This window comes from Mizuhopecten yessoensis, unplaced genomic scaffold, assembly GCF_002113885.1.
Source record: "Mizuhopecten yessoensis strain PY_sf001 unplaced genomic scaffold, ASM211388v2 scaffold2641, whole genome shotgun sequence".
In the NCBI taxonomy this organism is placed as follows: Eukaryota; Metazoa; Mollusca; class Bivalvia; order Pectinida; family Pectinidae; genus Mizuhopecten; species Mizuhopecten yessoensis.
The window spans coordinates 81342-97735 of record NW_018404647.1 but is presented as its reverse complement, the minus strand read 5'-3'; the positions used below and the strand labels follow the sequence as shown (position 1 = coordinate 97735).

Sequence of the window (16394 nt, the reverse complement as noted above, 5' to 3'; positions counted from 1 at the left end):
TCCGAAATACTGTACTAGGGGCCTGTTCTCGATACACATATCTTCTCCACATCCCTGGAATATTTCATGACAAAAACGAAGACTCTCCGCGCGTCACATTGCTGATGCTATAATATTATGTCGACTAGTTTGATCCTTTGATGAACGTCAAACGATTGACTGGCTTTCAAGGAGGATGTCATTCCTGTGTAATTCGAAAAGGCTAAGAATCAGCCAAGCGATTTGTGAGGATGTTATAATACCTGAACCAATCAAATAGTTAAGCGTGTACCTACGATTTATTTCCTTACATAACCCATTTATCCGAAAGAGAGCGTAATCCTTTCATTTTGAAGATGTTATTATGCAATTATATTACACAGGTACTAAACAACTCTAGCCACGAGCATAACTCAACAGCCTGGCTAAGTGACACATAATGCCATTACGTAAAGCATAGTGCACAAGGTTAAATTTGCCACACATTATTATCATGTTTGGGTTGATACGATTGGTCTCCTTTGTCGTGTCCAGTTGTAAATGAAATCATTTTAAAGTAAACTTTTGTGAAAGTGTTATCCAGCCTACATTTGTACATTATTGTTTATGAATCTTAAGAATGGTTCTATTCAACGCAAAACAAATATCCTTTTATTTAAAGAACATATGTGTGCATTGTAAATATCATCTGAATATATTTGCTTGGCAATTCCATATCAAACCTACCAATTGTTTTTCCTTATCAAGAATACTTGATATTTTATTTTTATTGTATTTGTTTTTGAATTGAGCTTATGTTTATCCTTAATAATAGTGGTTGTACTGGTTTGGTGTCGAGTTCACCTTAAAATAATACAAACTTTGCATAAATGATATTTTATACTAAAGCAATATTATTATTTTTCAAATCAGATATTGTATTTTTTTCGAAGACAATGGTTTATACAGGTTTCATAATAATAATAATAATAGACTTTATTTAAATTCGATAACACATTGAGTCAATGACTCGTCTCACATGTGGTCAACATAAAATGTACAATATTTACAACATGGATATGATATACACGTACATACATAAGAAATTAAGTAACATATCACAGGTAATAAAACATTGTATTATCTTTAAAACCAAAAACAAAACAACAACACACTCTTGCATCCTGTATCCAATAACAAAACTACGTAATACATATCACAGATATATTGGTATGTGATATCACACAGGCTTACAATAAAATATGTCACACGTGTATTGGAAAATAAAAAGTTGGCTAAATATCATGCAATGCATAAATTCTCATGCTGCATTTTAGAAGATTTAAGAAACGCATAATGCGTCTAATATACATACATGTCATTGTGACAAAGGGTAAAAAATTACAGAATATACGCTAATGTAGCGTGAGTTAATACCAAAGTGTTGATTAGGGCATTAGGAATAGTAATTAAGATTAAATTCTAAAACTTCATTTAGATACACGTGTGTCTTATACTAGGTACTACAGCAGATAGATATTTCAGGAGGGAAAGGGGGTGCAGATTTTTATAAATTTTCTTTACACTTGTCTTTAATATATTGTGTCTTGTGAGATAAAATTTTGTTTAATAGTCTGTCATCTTGTTGGTACGATAATTCTTATGACAAACAGGTGCGTTGGAGACATTTAGACATTTACATAAAACATCATCTTTATTTCAATATGTAGATTCTAATGCCCGGGGAAGACTGTCTACCAATTAATCCGTACAAATATATATACTTGAACATTCAAAGGATGTTGTAAAAACATGTTTTCAAAAAGCATATTTTTGTAGATGTTTTAATATCAATTGAAACTGAAATTACAACCAACAAAAATGAAAAGTTATATCAACAATATGTAATTTTATGTTATTTTGTGTGGGTTTCTTAAAACATTCGTGTTAAACCGATGGTGATGTATCTATATATTACAATTATGCAAATTATAACACTTGTTTGATACCAACTAGTTGTTTGTTTTCATTCAGTGGTATGTTTCGAAATAATCACAATCACGGCATGTAATTACTAGAAACATGGGGGAAGGACGCACCTGTATACAATTATTTATATGTTTATTAAAAGTATTCCTTCTGTTTCCTTCATTAGGTGCATACACATTTACAATAGTATATATATTATCATTATCTTTATGTTGATGATTAATAGTCTGCCATCTTATCTTTACGTATATCTATGATTTCTGAATTCACATTTTTACTTATGAAAATACTTCCACCTTAACTCTGTGTTGTACCGAAGTAATGTATTACCTCCCCTTATCACTCTGCTTTTATATATGGCATAATCTTTTCTGTTCAAAAAAAAATAAAATAAGAAATGCATTCCTAATCACAATGATGTAACCTAAGATACCAATTATTTGACCTCAATGTTGTCTACAAACAACTAGCAGTTTATACTGGACTCTTGCTTATTCATTAAACAGTCTTTAGAACGGAGAAGAGTGGGCTTGCTGACAGTATAAGGTATGGTAAGGTACAGCATAAAATGTTTCAATCACATTTTCTATTTGAAGCTATGTTAATTTTCTACATGTACATGTCTATGTATGTAATTCACTGTGTTTTACTATTTTGCCTTTAAACTACTTTGTAGTAACAAATGTGTAAATACATTTGAATTGAATTGAATTGTATTAATTTCAAGACGCCACTCGACAGTAATGCTGAAGGTAACACAAATTAAAGTCCATGTCGAAGGTTTTTCGAAATATATGTGAAGAGATATAACAAGATGGGAAAGGTGCCTAATGATCGTTGACATGGTACTAATGAAACCAACATGTACTTAACCAACTTTTAGCTGCAACAGAGTATTTAAGCTAAAAAGCTGCAGCCATTATCGAGGACTGGCAGTCTACCAGAAGCATCAACCACCGTTTGACTAATTACTAGAAACAAGAGATAAGGAAACAGTAAAATCAAAAGTAAGGTTGGTGATGACGTTAGCCAAAACATCCCTTTCTCCCATTTAGAACAGAGCGGTACTAATTATATAAAGGTAAGACAAAACTGAGAATTGAAGTATTTCAATATATTTGGGAGTAACTACTATACCCTTATGATATGTGTGTGAACACGTACCTGTTTACTGATCTACTGATTGATACCTTTATGTTATTTCTATAATCAATCAACGGCAGTATATCAACATGGTACGTATTAAATCAGAATGAATATAAATTATATACAATTACGATGCGATGCGGAGTCCTATTTTGCAGATGAGGTACTCTCTAAGATACTATTTTATTATTGCCTATAATTATTTGCCCATTTACAACGGATTGACAATTTAATACCAAATATGTGCGAGTAATGAAATAACTAAAACCAACTTTTTTTTTAAGCTTTTTGCATACTATGCAATGGAAGGCCACTATTTTAATGTCTTAAGTTACATCTCAAAACACATCTGTCACTTATCCAGTCTGTTGCACACTTGAATTGCAAAAAGAAAACATTGAAGTTCGTTTAGAAATCGGAACCGGTCGTTATATATAAAAACAACGACAAAATATTAAATAAAAGATCGAGGCTAATTTCGTTCATAATTAAATCAAGACATCAACTTCCAGCAACATGTATTGCCAGAATCAGTTGTGATTTTCTCACGACAAACGATAACCAATCCCCAGAATGACCTTCATTTAGCCTAGAGTTGTCTTCCTTTGAACATCCGATAAGGTTAAATAACATTAAAATAAAACACGTAGTCACCGCACATTATTGAATGCAGCATTGATAAAGAAAAATACAACAATATATTAAATCAACTATATTTCTTCTACCTCTCATAGTTGAACCGAACTATGACCTGATGCTGTACGGACCCAGTTCGGTATATCATAGGTAAGGAGTGAATGTGTATTGTCATAAACAATGTAATACAGGGTGGGTTAAAATTCAATCCGATCACATGCGTTTAATTTGATTAATAAAGCACGATTATTTGGTTTGACTGTTTATTTCAAAAGACAGACAAACGCTTGAAAGATACTCGATGAGCACTAAACACAAATGCCTTGTTTCGTACATTTCTGACCCTTAGCACAGCACGTGTAGGAGGTATAGGGACTGTATTCACAGCACTCTTCGCCCTTAGGACACGGATGACTTCCACAGGTCAAAGGTTGAGGTGCTGGGTATGATGGGTCGTACGAACAAAGGTCACCGACGCACGTGGTCCCAGGGTAGATGCTTGAGACAAATAGGTCGAATGCTGACGTTTGCTGCATGGGTGCTCCGAAAGTAAAGGGGCCATTCCAATTTGGCGAAAATACAGGACCCGACACGTTATAGTATGGTGGACCGTCCTGGAAAGTTATGTTGCACTTAGAAATTGGATTCAAGTTACACATGTTTAATTCTAATATGGCTATAACATTGGTGTCAAGACATTTCTGGTAGCTATTTCTGGTTGCTGTATCGTTTGATGGCAGCGCGTCCATTAAATATCTTAAGTTTCTCACAAATATCCCTTTAAACATCATGGCGTCTTCGTTACAATTAGGGTCACAATATTCTGTCAAAATCTGGCTATTGTTGGACTTTGTTTCGATGATGGCCTCTGCGATCTGCTTGGCCAATTCTAGATAATAAATATCTTCGGTGACTTTGTAGTATTCGACTAGCCCTCCAATAAATACTCCGCCGTTGTATGACGGACCGTACACTCCGTTGCTGCTACAGTTATCCATGAATATTCCATCCACGACCAGGTGGGTCTTCATGTCTACAATTTCGTTACTAAATATGTATTTGTGTATCTGCTGGACTTTCTCAAGAATAGTTGAATCCTTTCGCAGTCGATAAAGCTTAGCACCTAATTGAAAAAGCTCAACATTTGTGATCGTTTGTTTTGCATTTTGAAGATTATCGAAAAAGAAACCCCCGTTACATTTATTGCTTTTGTCCCATCCTGTCTCCCAAGCCCAATTAAAGATGTCTACTGCTGAATCCAGGAAGTCATCACCTCCTTGTACCTCGTATATTCTCGCGTAACTAAGGCCATACCAACCCATATCGTCAAATGAAGGATAGGGCCCGTACGCTTCTAACAGCTGGTAAAGGCTACGCTGGGATTTCTGAACGACTGTGTTGTATCGAGTATGATTGGCGTAGACCATGAAGTTGACGAACGGCTCCAGAACGGCGCCATTTTGCCAGAAACCATCGAATCCATTCCAAATCTGGTGGCAACAAGAAGACAGAGGAACAGTGTAACAATACGTTAAGTATATGTGAAAAGACAAAACTGTAATCGATTCACAATATGATTCTGAAAAAGTTTCATGTCAACATATTCCAACGTTTGAAACAGTAGATTGATCGACACCAGCAGTGGGAATAGATTGTTAGTGGGTTTCAGAAAAACATTTTTTCTTTCATCAGCAGAATAACTTATACTATCTTGAATTACCAACGAAACTCTTCATTTAGAAACGTTGTGTCAAACGTGACCAGAAAGAATGATAGTGGAATTATAAAGACACAAGTTTCCTAGATTGGATTTTATACACGAAACAAAGTATAAGTACACGCACTTAACCGATGAAACACGGTTACAATTGTTTAAACTGCAAATAAAGGGTACAGTTTCTTACCTGGTAACTGAATAGACCAGCGATAGGCGATGGGAACCAATTAGACTGTAACGCGAACTGTGCTGCGCATGCCCAATACGCATTTGTGTTGCTATGGAACATGTCTTCTGTGCAAGGGAGTTTGACATTACCAACGGAAGCGGGAATCCCCGTACACAATACGAAAATCAAGACGGAGCACTTCATGTTTTACTGTTATTACTAACGGTTTTATATCGGGCATTACTGTTGTCGATTATCTCTATCTGTACATACAGGGTAGGTTGTCCTGATGGACTCTCCTGTTCAGCAGATAACGCTATCACTGATGTACAACGATAACAAAAGATATCCCACAATTCATCGGTTTATACGTAAGTAAAACAATAATGGAATATATCCCAACAAAAAAAGAAAACTTCAGAAGTCTTACGATACGTGTTAAATACTACATTGTTTTGAACTGACAAAAAGTGTCATTAAATCGCCGATGTATTAGTATAATGCATAATTAACTTTGATAACAATACAAAATACCAAATAACGTAGCATCCACACACACACGTGTGCGTTGTTTGTTGTTAAGTAGCAGCTTATATGGGAAAATATCAGACGATATATCCAGTTTGTGGCAGAAATCTTATACATGTCATATAATCTGTAAATCATGGAATTTCTGAATAACAAGAAACAGAAAAAGTGTTTATGTTACATTTTTCGCAGATTTTTTCAGCAAAATTGGAGAAAAATACTGTTTGTGAATTAATTGCAGCAATCTGAAGCGTTAATGTTAAATAATATTATTATTTGCTTGACATTTCAGTTGCTGTACCAATTTACGAGCTGTTACATCACTGTACCCAAATCGGGACAAATTTTAGATATCAATGCATTTTATACCATACTATCAGGTCTAAAAATGTTTGTTTATTTTTCATAGATATATACTATCCCCTTTTCATTCCTATCACAAGAACGCGAAATACCATCATAGTTACGGAGGCCCTTAAACCGGCGTTACTGTACCCTGAAAGATAAACGATTAATATTTATCAACAGCAAGTACGCATAGTTGAAATATTTTAGAGTCAACGAGGGTTCTGGTTAGAGGACTAGGGGCGTTAAGGGCATTTCCGGCCCCATCGGGGATTTAGAATTAAGAAAGTATTCATAATCTTGAATAAATGAAGTACGCAAATATGAAATTTCAATTTTATCCGACAACTGGTTTAGGAGATATGGCATTATAAACCCGCATTTTTATAATAAATTGCGTGAATATCGTCTGTTGTTCGGTGTTTGGTTGAAAATTGGCCGTTTCGAAGGAAATAACTAAACACTCTTCAATATTTGAAAGCCTTCGCATGCAACAAACAAATAAATATTTGACATGCTTAAACATCGTCACACCAGTGTTCATATCGAGAAAGGAATATTTGTTTGTGACATGCGGAGGCCTTCATTTCTGCATGCTAACTGTCCCAAAACACCATATTTTGGCCATTTCTGCACAGTAACGCAAATGTGTTGCTATGGCAGGGCATCTATGCATGCGCATTTGAAAAAAATCTGCTCCAAGAAAGATAGACCCTATTAACCAGTATGATATTTATAACAGAAATTCGTTAGTAAATTCAAATTGAAATTTTCACTTTATATGAGGCCAAAAATGACCCATAACGCCCCAAGTCCTTTCCTCTCCAAACTAGCATTTGTTTTGATAAAACAGACGTTTGAAAATGATATCCAAATAAATAGCGTCGCACGGCACGTAGATCAGGAAATTCTTGTTTTGGTAATTATTCTTACCTTTAAATTGTCCATGTTACGATAGTCAGCAGTCAATAAAGCTTAATACAGTTTAATTGTCATGAAAAGTATTATCAAATAAAAACAGTATACATAAAAGTACTTCTTTGCATCAAATGACAGTTACCTTGGCCGTTTTCCCACAAGTGTCCCGTTTTGGGTACTGTACCGCTTTGGGTACAGTGACTGTAGATGTAAACCAAATGGCCAGGTACATATTTATAGAGTCTTATTACTACATTGATTATGGGAAAGTAGATAAAATAAGTTTATAAATCAAATATCTCAAAGAATATTTATTGAAGATAAATTTACATCTGTAAGATAAAGGGAGGTAATCCCGATAGTTGTCTTCCTTAACAGTTGCCACGGTGTATGACCTTTAGCTGTCGTCTTTGTCTGTAAAAAGAATAAGGAATGTTACGTTTTGTTGTTCCCACCTCATATAGTTTTTATTTTAGACAATGATTTGTATTCCTCTGTTTGGTTTACAGTGCAGAGTCAACATTACACAAATTAAATTATTTCACAACCTGTTACATAAAATCCAACCCATTAACAGAAATGGTCACTGTAGTGCGAAATGGTGAAAATCTCAAGCCAAGATGAGTTTTTGTTCTTACTCCCAAAGTCGTAAATATATTTTGTTTCTCCCATCCTAAACTACTGTAGATAAACATGTAATGCTTTGCTTTGCGCCCAGCAATACTAAGCTACTGCCTTCTAAAAGCTAACTTCATTTAAAGTGATTCTATTACAACATAACAAAACCAACGATGCCCCATCCTGGGTTTTGACTTTGAAATCCAGAAAATTAAATAAATGATATACCAATCCAAGATTGAGAAAGGAAGGACCCGCTCCCCTCCTCTTGTCAATGGAGACATAAACCGATTCAGCCACCGGAACGTGCCCAGAGAACTACACCAACTGGCCGTGTTAAACAAACTATTTCACAACTGTAAAACTTGCTATTATAAATATAACTTTGGCCTATTTCCGCCATAATATTACAAACAAAATTATATACTTTCGTCCTCGTCTCCATTCGAAATGTAGATTGGGGAATATCATAAACGAAACAAGTCCACCGCATGAAGTGTGATATTTATATGAAGGCCTCTGGAGGATCAGGAGTTATCTTTTTTTTCTGTTGCAATGGGTACAGACAAGTCCCATATACGGATCATCTGCACTCATTCCTTTCTAACATGTTCCAACTACTGGTTTCCGTTTCTCTCCTGCCACCCACTGTCAACCCATGTTTTAATAGTAACAGTGTGAATTATTTAATTGTATTGATGGTTTATTTAAAATACAGTGTAACCCTGCATAAGTTGATTGTGATAGTATGCTGGAAGAATACCGTATGGCCATGTATGACGTAATTGTATCATACTTTTCTCACAATTAATTGTTTTAAGCATTTGATGTAAATTGTGTTTGCAGTTCACAAATTATTCCTTCACAAGACCATACCAGCAAAAAGATTCACCGTCAGTTATTTATCTATATCGGCATTACTTCATTTCTATGGCGTTCTATTTGGTTTTCCTGAACAGCAATATACTTGTGACCGTTGCAAATGATGTAAATCTTAAACTTCGCTAAAAAGAACTGCCAATCAGGGTATGAGCTTGTGGTTGCTGCTTTTGCAGTCACGCTGTCACAATTAACAACACGAGAGCTTCTAACTTATCTAAAGTTAAATAGACAAGAAGCCCACACGTAATGTACCGTAATTTCCTGTGGATAGCCCGCGTTTGCGATTTGTTTTGTTTTCAGACCCTCTGCGGGCTATCTACCAGTGCGGGTTATCTGTTAATGTTTTTTTTACATAAATCGTCGAAATCCTGCGGGCTATCTGTGGTGTAAAAAAACCCAATAATTTATCGATTACAAATCAACATTAAACATTTGTTGCCTCCATTGTCTTGCACACCTTTCATCAAATTCAAACACGTCCGGCCTCTCTATTACCGTGCTCTCCTGCATGTTGCACAATTTTTAGTCTAAATTCCACAGTGTCATTCTGTCTTTTTCGTTTACTACCAGGAGTTCTACACTTTGTATTTAGCGTCCGTGCTGGAGAATCCATTCTTGAGACTAGCTATTCGTGAACGTTTTGACATCGATTACTTCTCACAATACCTGGTACATTTACAAATCCACATAACTGATAAACACAAGTATCTAGGATTATGGTTTACTGAATTTCTGATTATGGAAATGACCGCGCGAGAGCTAGCGAAGTCGTGCCCTCTGGGCACTTTATGCGAAATTCAAATTCGCGGGAGGTATGTCCCAAACTGTTTTCAAGAATCTGTACCAGTCCCTTGTAGAACCTGTGATGTTTTATGGAGCAGGGATATAGTGTATTAACAAAGATCGCTTCATACAGTTTGTTTTAAAAAAAATGCCGCTACTTCCTCAGTACCGGAAGAAATGCGTCCAATGTCGCCACAGGTGGCGGTCTTGGTTGGAGTTCCTGTGACGTGAAACAGAAAGTGGAGGTCTGTAGGCTCTGGTTAAGGATTGATGGATCCGCTCACGATAGACTTGTCGAAGTATTAGTGGTATTATGCATTTTGGTCATAGACAAACATTAACAAAGTTCCGTTGCGGTAATCTTAAGTTAAAAGTCGAAACCGGTCGGTATTCTCGTCCAGTTACACCTTTACAAGATCGACTTTGTACTATGTGCTCATATAATAGCATTGAAGACGAAACTCATTATTTAATTAACTGTGAATTTTACTCGGACATCAGAAGCGATTTTTATAACTCTGCTCTTTACTTTAAGCAACGCTTTATTGAGCTAGAGGACAAATGTAAACTGCATTTTTAATGACAAATCCGTGTATACAAAATATTTTAGCCGCTACTCTATATCGTATGTATCATATGTATCGCAGGCGTCTATGTTTTAACTTCATATAATTATGTACAGTGCTAGTGGTTTTACTTATTTTAAGGTGTGATAATGACTTTTAGTGTGTCATAAGCCAGATTTGGCTGGATGTCGATATCTGACAGATTTAAATTTTGAAATAGCTTTTACTTTTTGTAAAATTTGTTGTTTTAATGTACATCGATATGTGACACTTAAATAAAAAAATGTATTGTACTGTATTGTATTGTATAGATATATGGCTATGTCAAATGTCACGGGTATGGATCGGTCGATACAGGTTACAGGTACGTGTACAGGCAGCAAACACAAGCCGTGGGTTATCTGCCAATGCGGGCTATCTGTTTACATTTTTTACATATACTGCTAAGTTGAGGCTGTGCGGGCTATACGGTGTATTGTGGGATATCCGCAGGAAATTACGGTAGTCTGGGCGATCTCAATATACCTACTTGCAACTCGCGACAGTAACCTGGCATTCATTGTCAAATGTCTGTCCATTGTCCGCACACACTGGCATATAAGACATCGGACATGCCTGTTTACATCCTCCGTCATATTCTTGTGAACGAAGAGCACCTTCAAATAACAATGAGCATGAGTGACGTCACTTCCGATTCTAGTATATTGTAAACTAAGTGAATATACTTTCCATATTTGGTATCTTAATTTTCTTTCTACTTCTAACAAACCTTTATTTCCTAGCGCCTTGCTTGGCAACACCTCGCTTTTGACGTGAATGTTGAACGTTCGCCAAGGTGAGGAAGGCAACGGGTTCTAACCCCAGGCCGGGACATATCAAAGTCTTTAAGAATGGTAGTTGTTATTCGCTGCTTAACGTTCAGCATTAAGGGGAATGGCAACAACTTGCCCATTCGTTATCAGTGTAATGCGACTGGGCGGATTGCTGTGCTTGGTCCTTGGGCACTATATAGTCGGAATCGAATTCGCGCTATCACAAGGAGGCAAGCACACCAACATAGCCTGTCTCCTGCATACACACACGCAAGCACGCGTACACTACACACATGAACACACGTCCTTAAATGACCTTTAATCGGACGTTGAACAAAATTAAACCAAACCAAATCATATAACGTACAATAATAAGTGTACGGTATAAATGTACAATCTTGTCTCCACAGTCAAAAAAATAATGTTCCTTAATGTCGTTTTTCGTTATCTCTTACAAATAGCAATATGCGAAGTAAACACAAGTTATACAAATTAATACAGGATACTAATGTTCTTACTTTGAGACCTCGGTTTAATATTTAATGAGCCAATTATACACAGTACTATAAATGAAGTCTACAAGAATACTAATACATTCACAAAACACCTGTATACAATGTACATGTAATGCTGAAGAGATTCACCTGTATCCCAAACATATTCAAAATAACACATACATTTTACGAAACTAGTGCACTAGTATAGATGGTATTACTGTAGAAAAAAAAGAAATCACATAAACATATTTATAATGATATTATTTTTAATCCTTTTTATAGAAATGAATATGTATATTGTTAGGTCTTTCTCCTTTGCTTCGGGTTGTGTATAGCTGAATAAGGTAAGGTATACTTTAGCACTCAATATCTCATCCTCGAAGCCCAAAGAATTCTACTTTCGACACACATATCTTCTCTGTTTATCCAGTATTTGTCATGACGGAGAAGGCTTTTGATGCAATATCTTGCATATGATGCCAATAAACTTATCTGTGGCCTTTGATGAAGATTAAATGTAAATCAAGAGGGCAGCATAGGTTAGGAACAGGTATCAGCCTAAGGACAGGCCAAGTTTGTATACCCAAAACACCGAAGTGGTTTACCACAACCCTTCCATTTTGTCATGACATATTCTTGAGAAGTAGAGAAGACATGTATGTGGAAAGCAGAATTCCTCGGGTTTCCTGTTCCAGTGAAACACAGTAAATATTCTATTAGAGCAAAACCCTTGAAATTCGACATTTAAACTTAAAAAACGTAGCTGGTAATCTAATTCTTATAATTGCTAAAATAGAACAATCACAAGCTGGCAGTATCGTCTTATAGTCAATAATTTGGGAACATCAAATTGCTTACCAACAACTTTGTATTACGAACTTACCCAAGAGTAGAATCATACAAAGTAAAGACAGCGACGACATTTCAACGGTCCGGGAGTAAGAGACCTACGTGTTCAGGTTGTCAACGTGTCCGCTTTATAACAGTACCCAGGTCTCACGTGTTAATGCGTGTGAACGGGACCAGATGTGTACAACACTAAAACGTAATCAACAACATGCTGTAAAATAATTAATGTCAGGAATTATTTATTTCGAGAACTGCGTCATTGTAAAACACACAAACCGATACGGTTAGGTAGGTAAGTTATTGACACACACAGCTTTAATGATATTGTTTGATATTGAAGGTTTTTCCATTAATGATGGGATATTCTTTGGTATTACAGGTTTTGCTTAAAATATAACGATAATGTTTCGTATTTCTGTTTTTACTTATAATGTTACGATACTGTTTAGTATTACAGTTTCTAGTTTAAATATTTACATATTGTTTGGTTTCACAGTTTTAATATATAATGTTAAGATATTGTTTGGTATAATAGTTTATACTGATACTGTAACAAATTGTTTGGTATTACAGGTTTTACTTATACTGTAACAATATTGTTTGGTATTAAAGTTTTTATTTATACTGTAACAAAGTATTTGGTATTATAGTTTTTACTTTTACTGTAACAATATTGTTTGGTATTAAAGTTTTAACTGATACTGTTACAAAATGTTTGGTATTACAGGTTTAACTTATACTGTAACAATATACTTTGGTATTAAAGTTTTTACTTTTACTGTAACAATATTGTTTGGTATTACAGGTTTTACTTATACTGTAACAAAATGTTTGGTATTACAGTTTTTACTTTTACTGTAACAATATTGTTTGGTATTACAGTTTTAACTTATACTGTAACAATATTGTTTGGTATTTTAGTTTTTACTTATACTTTAACAATATTGTTTGGTATTACAAGTTTTACTTATACTTTAACAATATTGTTTGGTATTACAAGTTTTACTTATACTTTAACAATATTGTTTGGTATTACAGGTTTTAACTATTAAGTTTACCGACAGCTCCTTTTTTATACCTGGTATCGTTTACTTTTCTTGTACTTTTGGTTCTTATCTCGGTGTTTTAAATTTTCTCCCAACCTAATGTTGCCGACAATTCAGACTGATACAAAGTCATTGAATTGAGTTGTTTCTATGCTGGCTGTAAAATAACATATCTATGAACGTCATGTACGGTGTCATTGGTGTTAATGATATTGTAGTAAGAAGCTACAAGTTATATGGATGTTGATTATAAGGTTAGCCTGCAACGGCGAGTTTGATCTACGATCAGACCAACAGTACGCGAAATACGTTCGTATAATGGCTTGACCAAGTGTAGACTACACTCGATTTAGTCACGCCCGACAGCTCATCACCTTCGACCAGCTCACCGAGCATACATCCTTCATTATACGAGAAAGGGGTTTCAACACTTCCTTCAGCAAAAAGATAGTAACCCCCATCAAGCTTTTCTGATGAATTTCATTTTCATCTGTCTCTCTCTCAATTTTATTTTACCGCTTTTTGATGTTTTTATGTAGCATATTTTCATTCCTCTTTAGGCGTCTTAGAGACCCCCCACCCCCAAAAAAAGAATATGTTTGGAGTGCTTTCTATCTCTCTAAGTGATCAAGGACAGCGTAAAAATGCAGGGTATTGGCCATTTACAATCTGATGCAGCTCTACTATGACTTCTACTCAGGAATATTTTGAATGCTCAATTTTACGCTTCCTGAAGTTGGGACATTGTAAAAAATCATAATGACCTCTCAATAATGCCCTTCGTTAAGTGTTTTTCCTGCTTTTTGTCGATATCAAGTAACATTGTAGCTTCCTATATTCTCAGAAGTGTACAACCAACATGAAATTTCTCAACACAACTCTACTTTGATTGTGTGACAATGAAATCTCCAACCCAAGTTGGGTTTTTTTGGTTGTTTAACCCGAAGCTTTGCCTTGAGAGTGATACAGGAAAATCTCAACCCGAGGGGTGATTTTTGGTTATCTTATCCGAACCTCTGCCGATGAAGGAGACAAAGATATGTTGCAGATCATCAGTACATCGCGCACATTGGGTGTGATACATTATATGTGACATTTGACTAATAACTTGTAGTTTGGGTTTAAGACGTCATCTGGAGCGATTAGATATTTTTGTTGAGAAAAAATAAAAAATCCCGGTCGGTAAAATCCATTCTCAAGTCGGTCTCCATAAATTCGTTACAACAATGACATGCAGTAAAACATGAACTTGTCATGCTACTGGTAGGCAGTAAAAGTTGTGTAACGATGATAATTACATTTACATACAAACAATTTTCAGAAAAATGAGGTAAGTGAACACTTTTTGAGCAATTGCACGACATCGAATTAATTTTAAATAACATACTGTGCTGTTAAGTAATTAACACAAAGAGCAATATTTGTTTTACATTTCAGTTTAATTTACGTGAAATATAAATAAGCAACATATTTTACAAATACATGTTTTATCGTCTGCCTCATTGTATTTTATTCTTTAAGGTCTACCTTGACGAGATATTGTCGAGGGTGACCTCTGTCACCGGATATTGAAACACAATGTAAACCATACACCTAATATTGGGACACAAGGTACAACCTAGTCCGAATTATTCTGACGTTTTATCGACTTTTTTAATATCGTTCTGTCGTCGATTAACGTCAGAACTCCGGCCCTCTATAATATATGGGAAATATGCGACCCGCGCCCGGAGCGCACTTCAAACTGATATTTTAGAAACAAATCGTCATTTTCACACACATGTCGCATATGGATCGAAAGATCTGTTCTTTATGTACAAGATGAACATACATAGCATGCCTCAAACAATCAATACAATCACTTAAAACATATTTTGTTCAAACTTACTCTGTTTTACTCTAGTTTTTTGGTAGCCCCGCCTTCTAATGTCACGTGATTAAAATCTCATACGTCATACCGTTGGGAACCATTGCGAGATCTTGTCAAGTCATATGACATTGCTCATGGCCTAATTTCCATTAAAAACATGGGTTGGTATAGAAAACATTGGAAAATACTTTTCGCAATGATCTTTGAAACATGTTATTGATACCACCTAATGAATAGATCTTTCGATCCATGTGCGACATGTGTGTGAAAGTGACGATTTGTTTCTAAAATATCAGTTTGAAGTGCGCTCCGGGCGCGGGTCGCATATTTCCCATATATTATAGAGGGCCGGAGTTCTGACGTTAATCGACGACAGACCGACATTAAAAAAGTCGATAAAACGTCAGAATAATTCGGACTAGGTACAACCATACAGCTGATATTGGGACACAAGGTACAACCATACAGCTGATATTGGGACACAAGGTACAACCATACACCTGATATTGGGACACAAGGTACAACCATACACCGATATTGGGACACAAGGTACAACCATACACCTTGTTTTTCAGACACAAGGTACAACCATACACCTGGTATTGGGACACAAGGTACAACCATACACCTGATATTGGGACACAAGGTACAACCATCCACTGAAGTTAACAAATACCTGCATTGTCAGCAGACCTACATGATACGCAACGATTATCTTTTATAAAGAGTTGGAAAATTGTGGCGATTGCTCAAACCTTAAAAACATTTTATTGTCGATACCGATGATATTTTAATGCTGTTTGGTATGCTGAAGGAAGAAACCTTTGTAGATTATCTTTCACACTTTTGACAAAACTTCTTCCTTAAAGTAGAGGACTGAATATTATGGGAAAGAGTTTTATGTATCATGTTTTATATCACAAGGATCTCCAGTATCTGGATTAAGTTGAGATTGAAAAGAGCGACCATGTCTTTACAGTGCATGGATACAATCTGGACGAGGACTTGTCGGTGTAGTTCATACCAATGAATAATTCCGAAATCGGTATGATGGAGAAAATGTAG

The 16394-nt window shown here is 35.6% G+C and overlaps 1 protein-coding gene and 1 long non-coding RNA gene across 2 annotated transcripts; both read right to left on the bottom strand.

The window, feature by feature from the left end:
- Positions 1-3408: 3408 nt before the first annotated feature.
- On the bottom strand, positions 3409-5868 carry LOC110446196 (mannan endo-1,6-alpha-mannosidase DFG5-like). Its single transcript, XM_021491224.1, has 2 exons — positions 5634-5868; positions 3409-5219 (listed from the first exon to the last, which is right to left on the bottom strand). Exons 1-2 carry the CDS (start codon positions 5817-5819, stop codon positions 4038-4040), a joined length of 1368 nt encoding a protein of 455 aa, XP_021346899.1. The 5' UTR covers positions 5820-5868; the 3' UTR covers positions 3409-4037.
- Positions 5869-7710: 1842 nt separating this feature from the next.
- Positions 7711-12533, bottom strand: LOC110446198. Its single transcript, XR_002462440.1, has 3 exons — positions 12448-12533; positions 10785-10911; positions 7711-7820 (listed from the first exon to the last, which is right to left on the bottom strand). It is a non-coding gene; the product is annotated as an uncharacterized LOC110446198 (long non-coding RNA).
- Between the last annotated feature and the right edge of the window lie 3861 nt (positions 12534-16394).

What these genes read in the sequence shown, in the direction of transcription:
- LOC110446196 (XM_021491224.1), bottom strand. Translation starts at nt 5,819, where the DNA reads ATGAAGTGCTCCGTCTTGATTTTCGTATTGTGTACGGGGATTCCCGCT. An exon ending in CTGGTCTATTCAGTTACCAG is followed by an intron (nt 5,220 to 5,633) that starts GTAAGAAACTGT and finishes TGTTGCCACCAG; the next exon opens with ATTTGGAATGGATTCGATGG.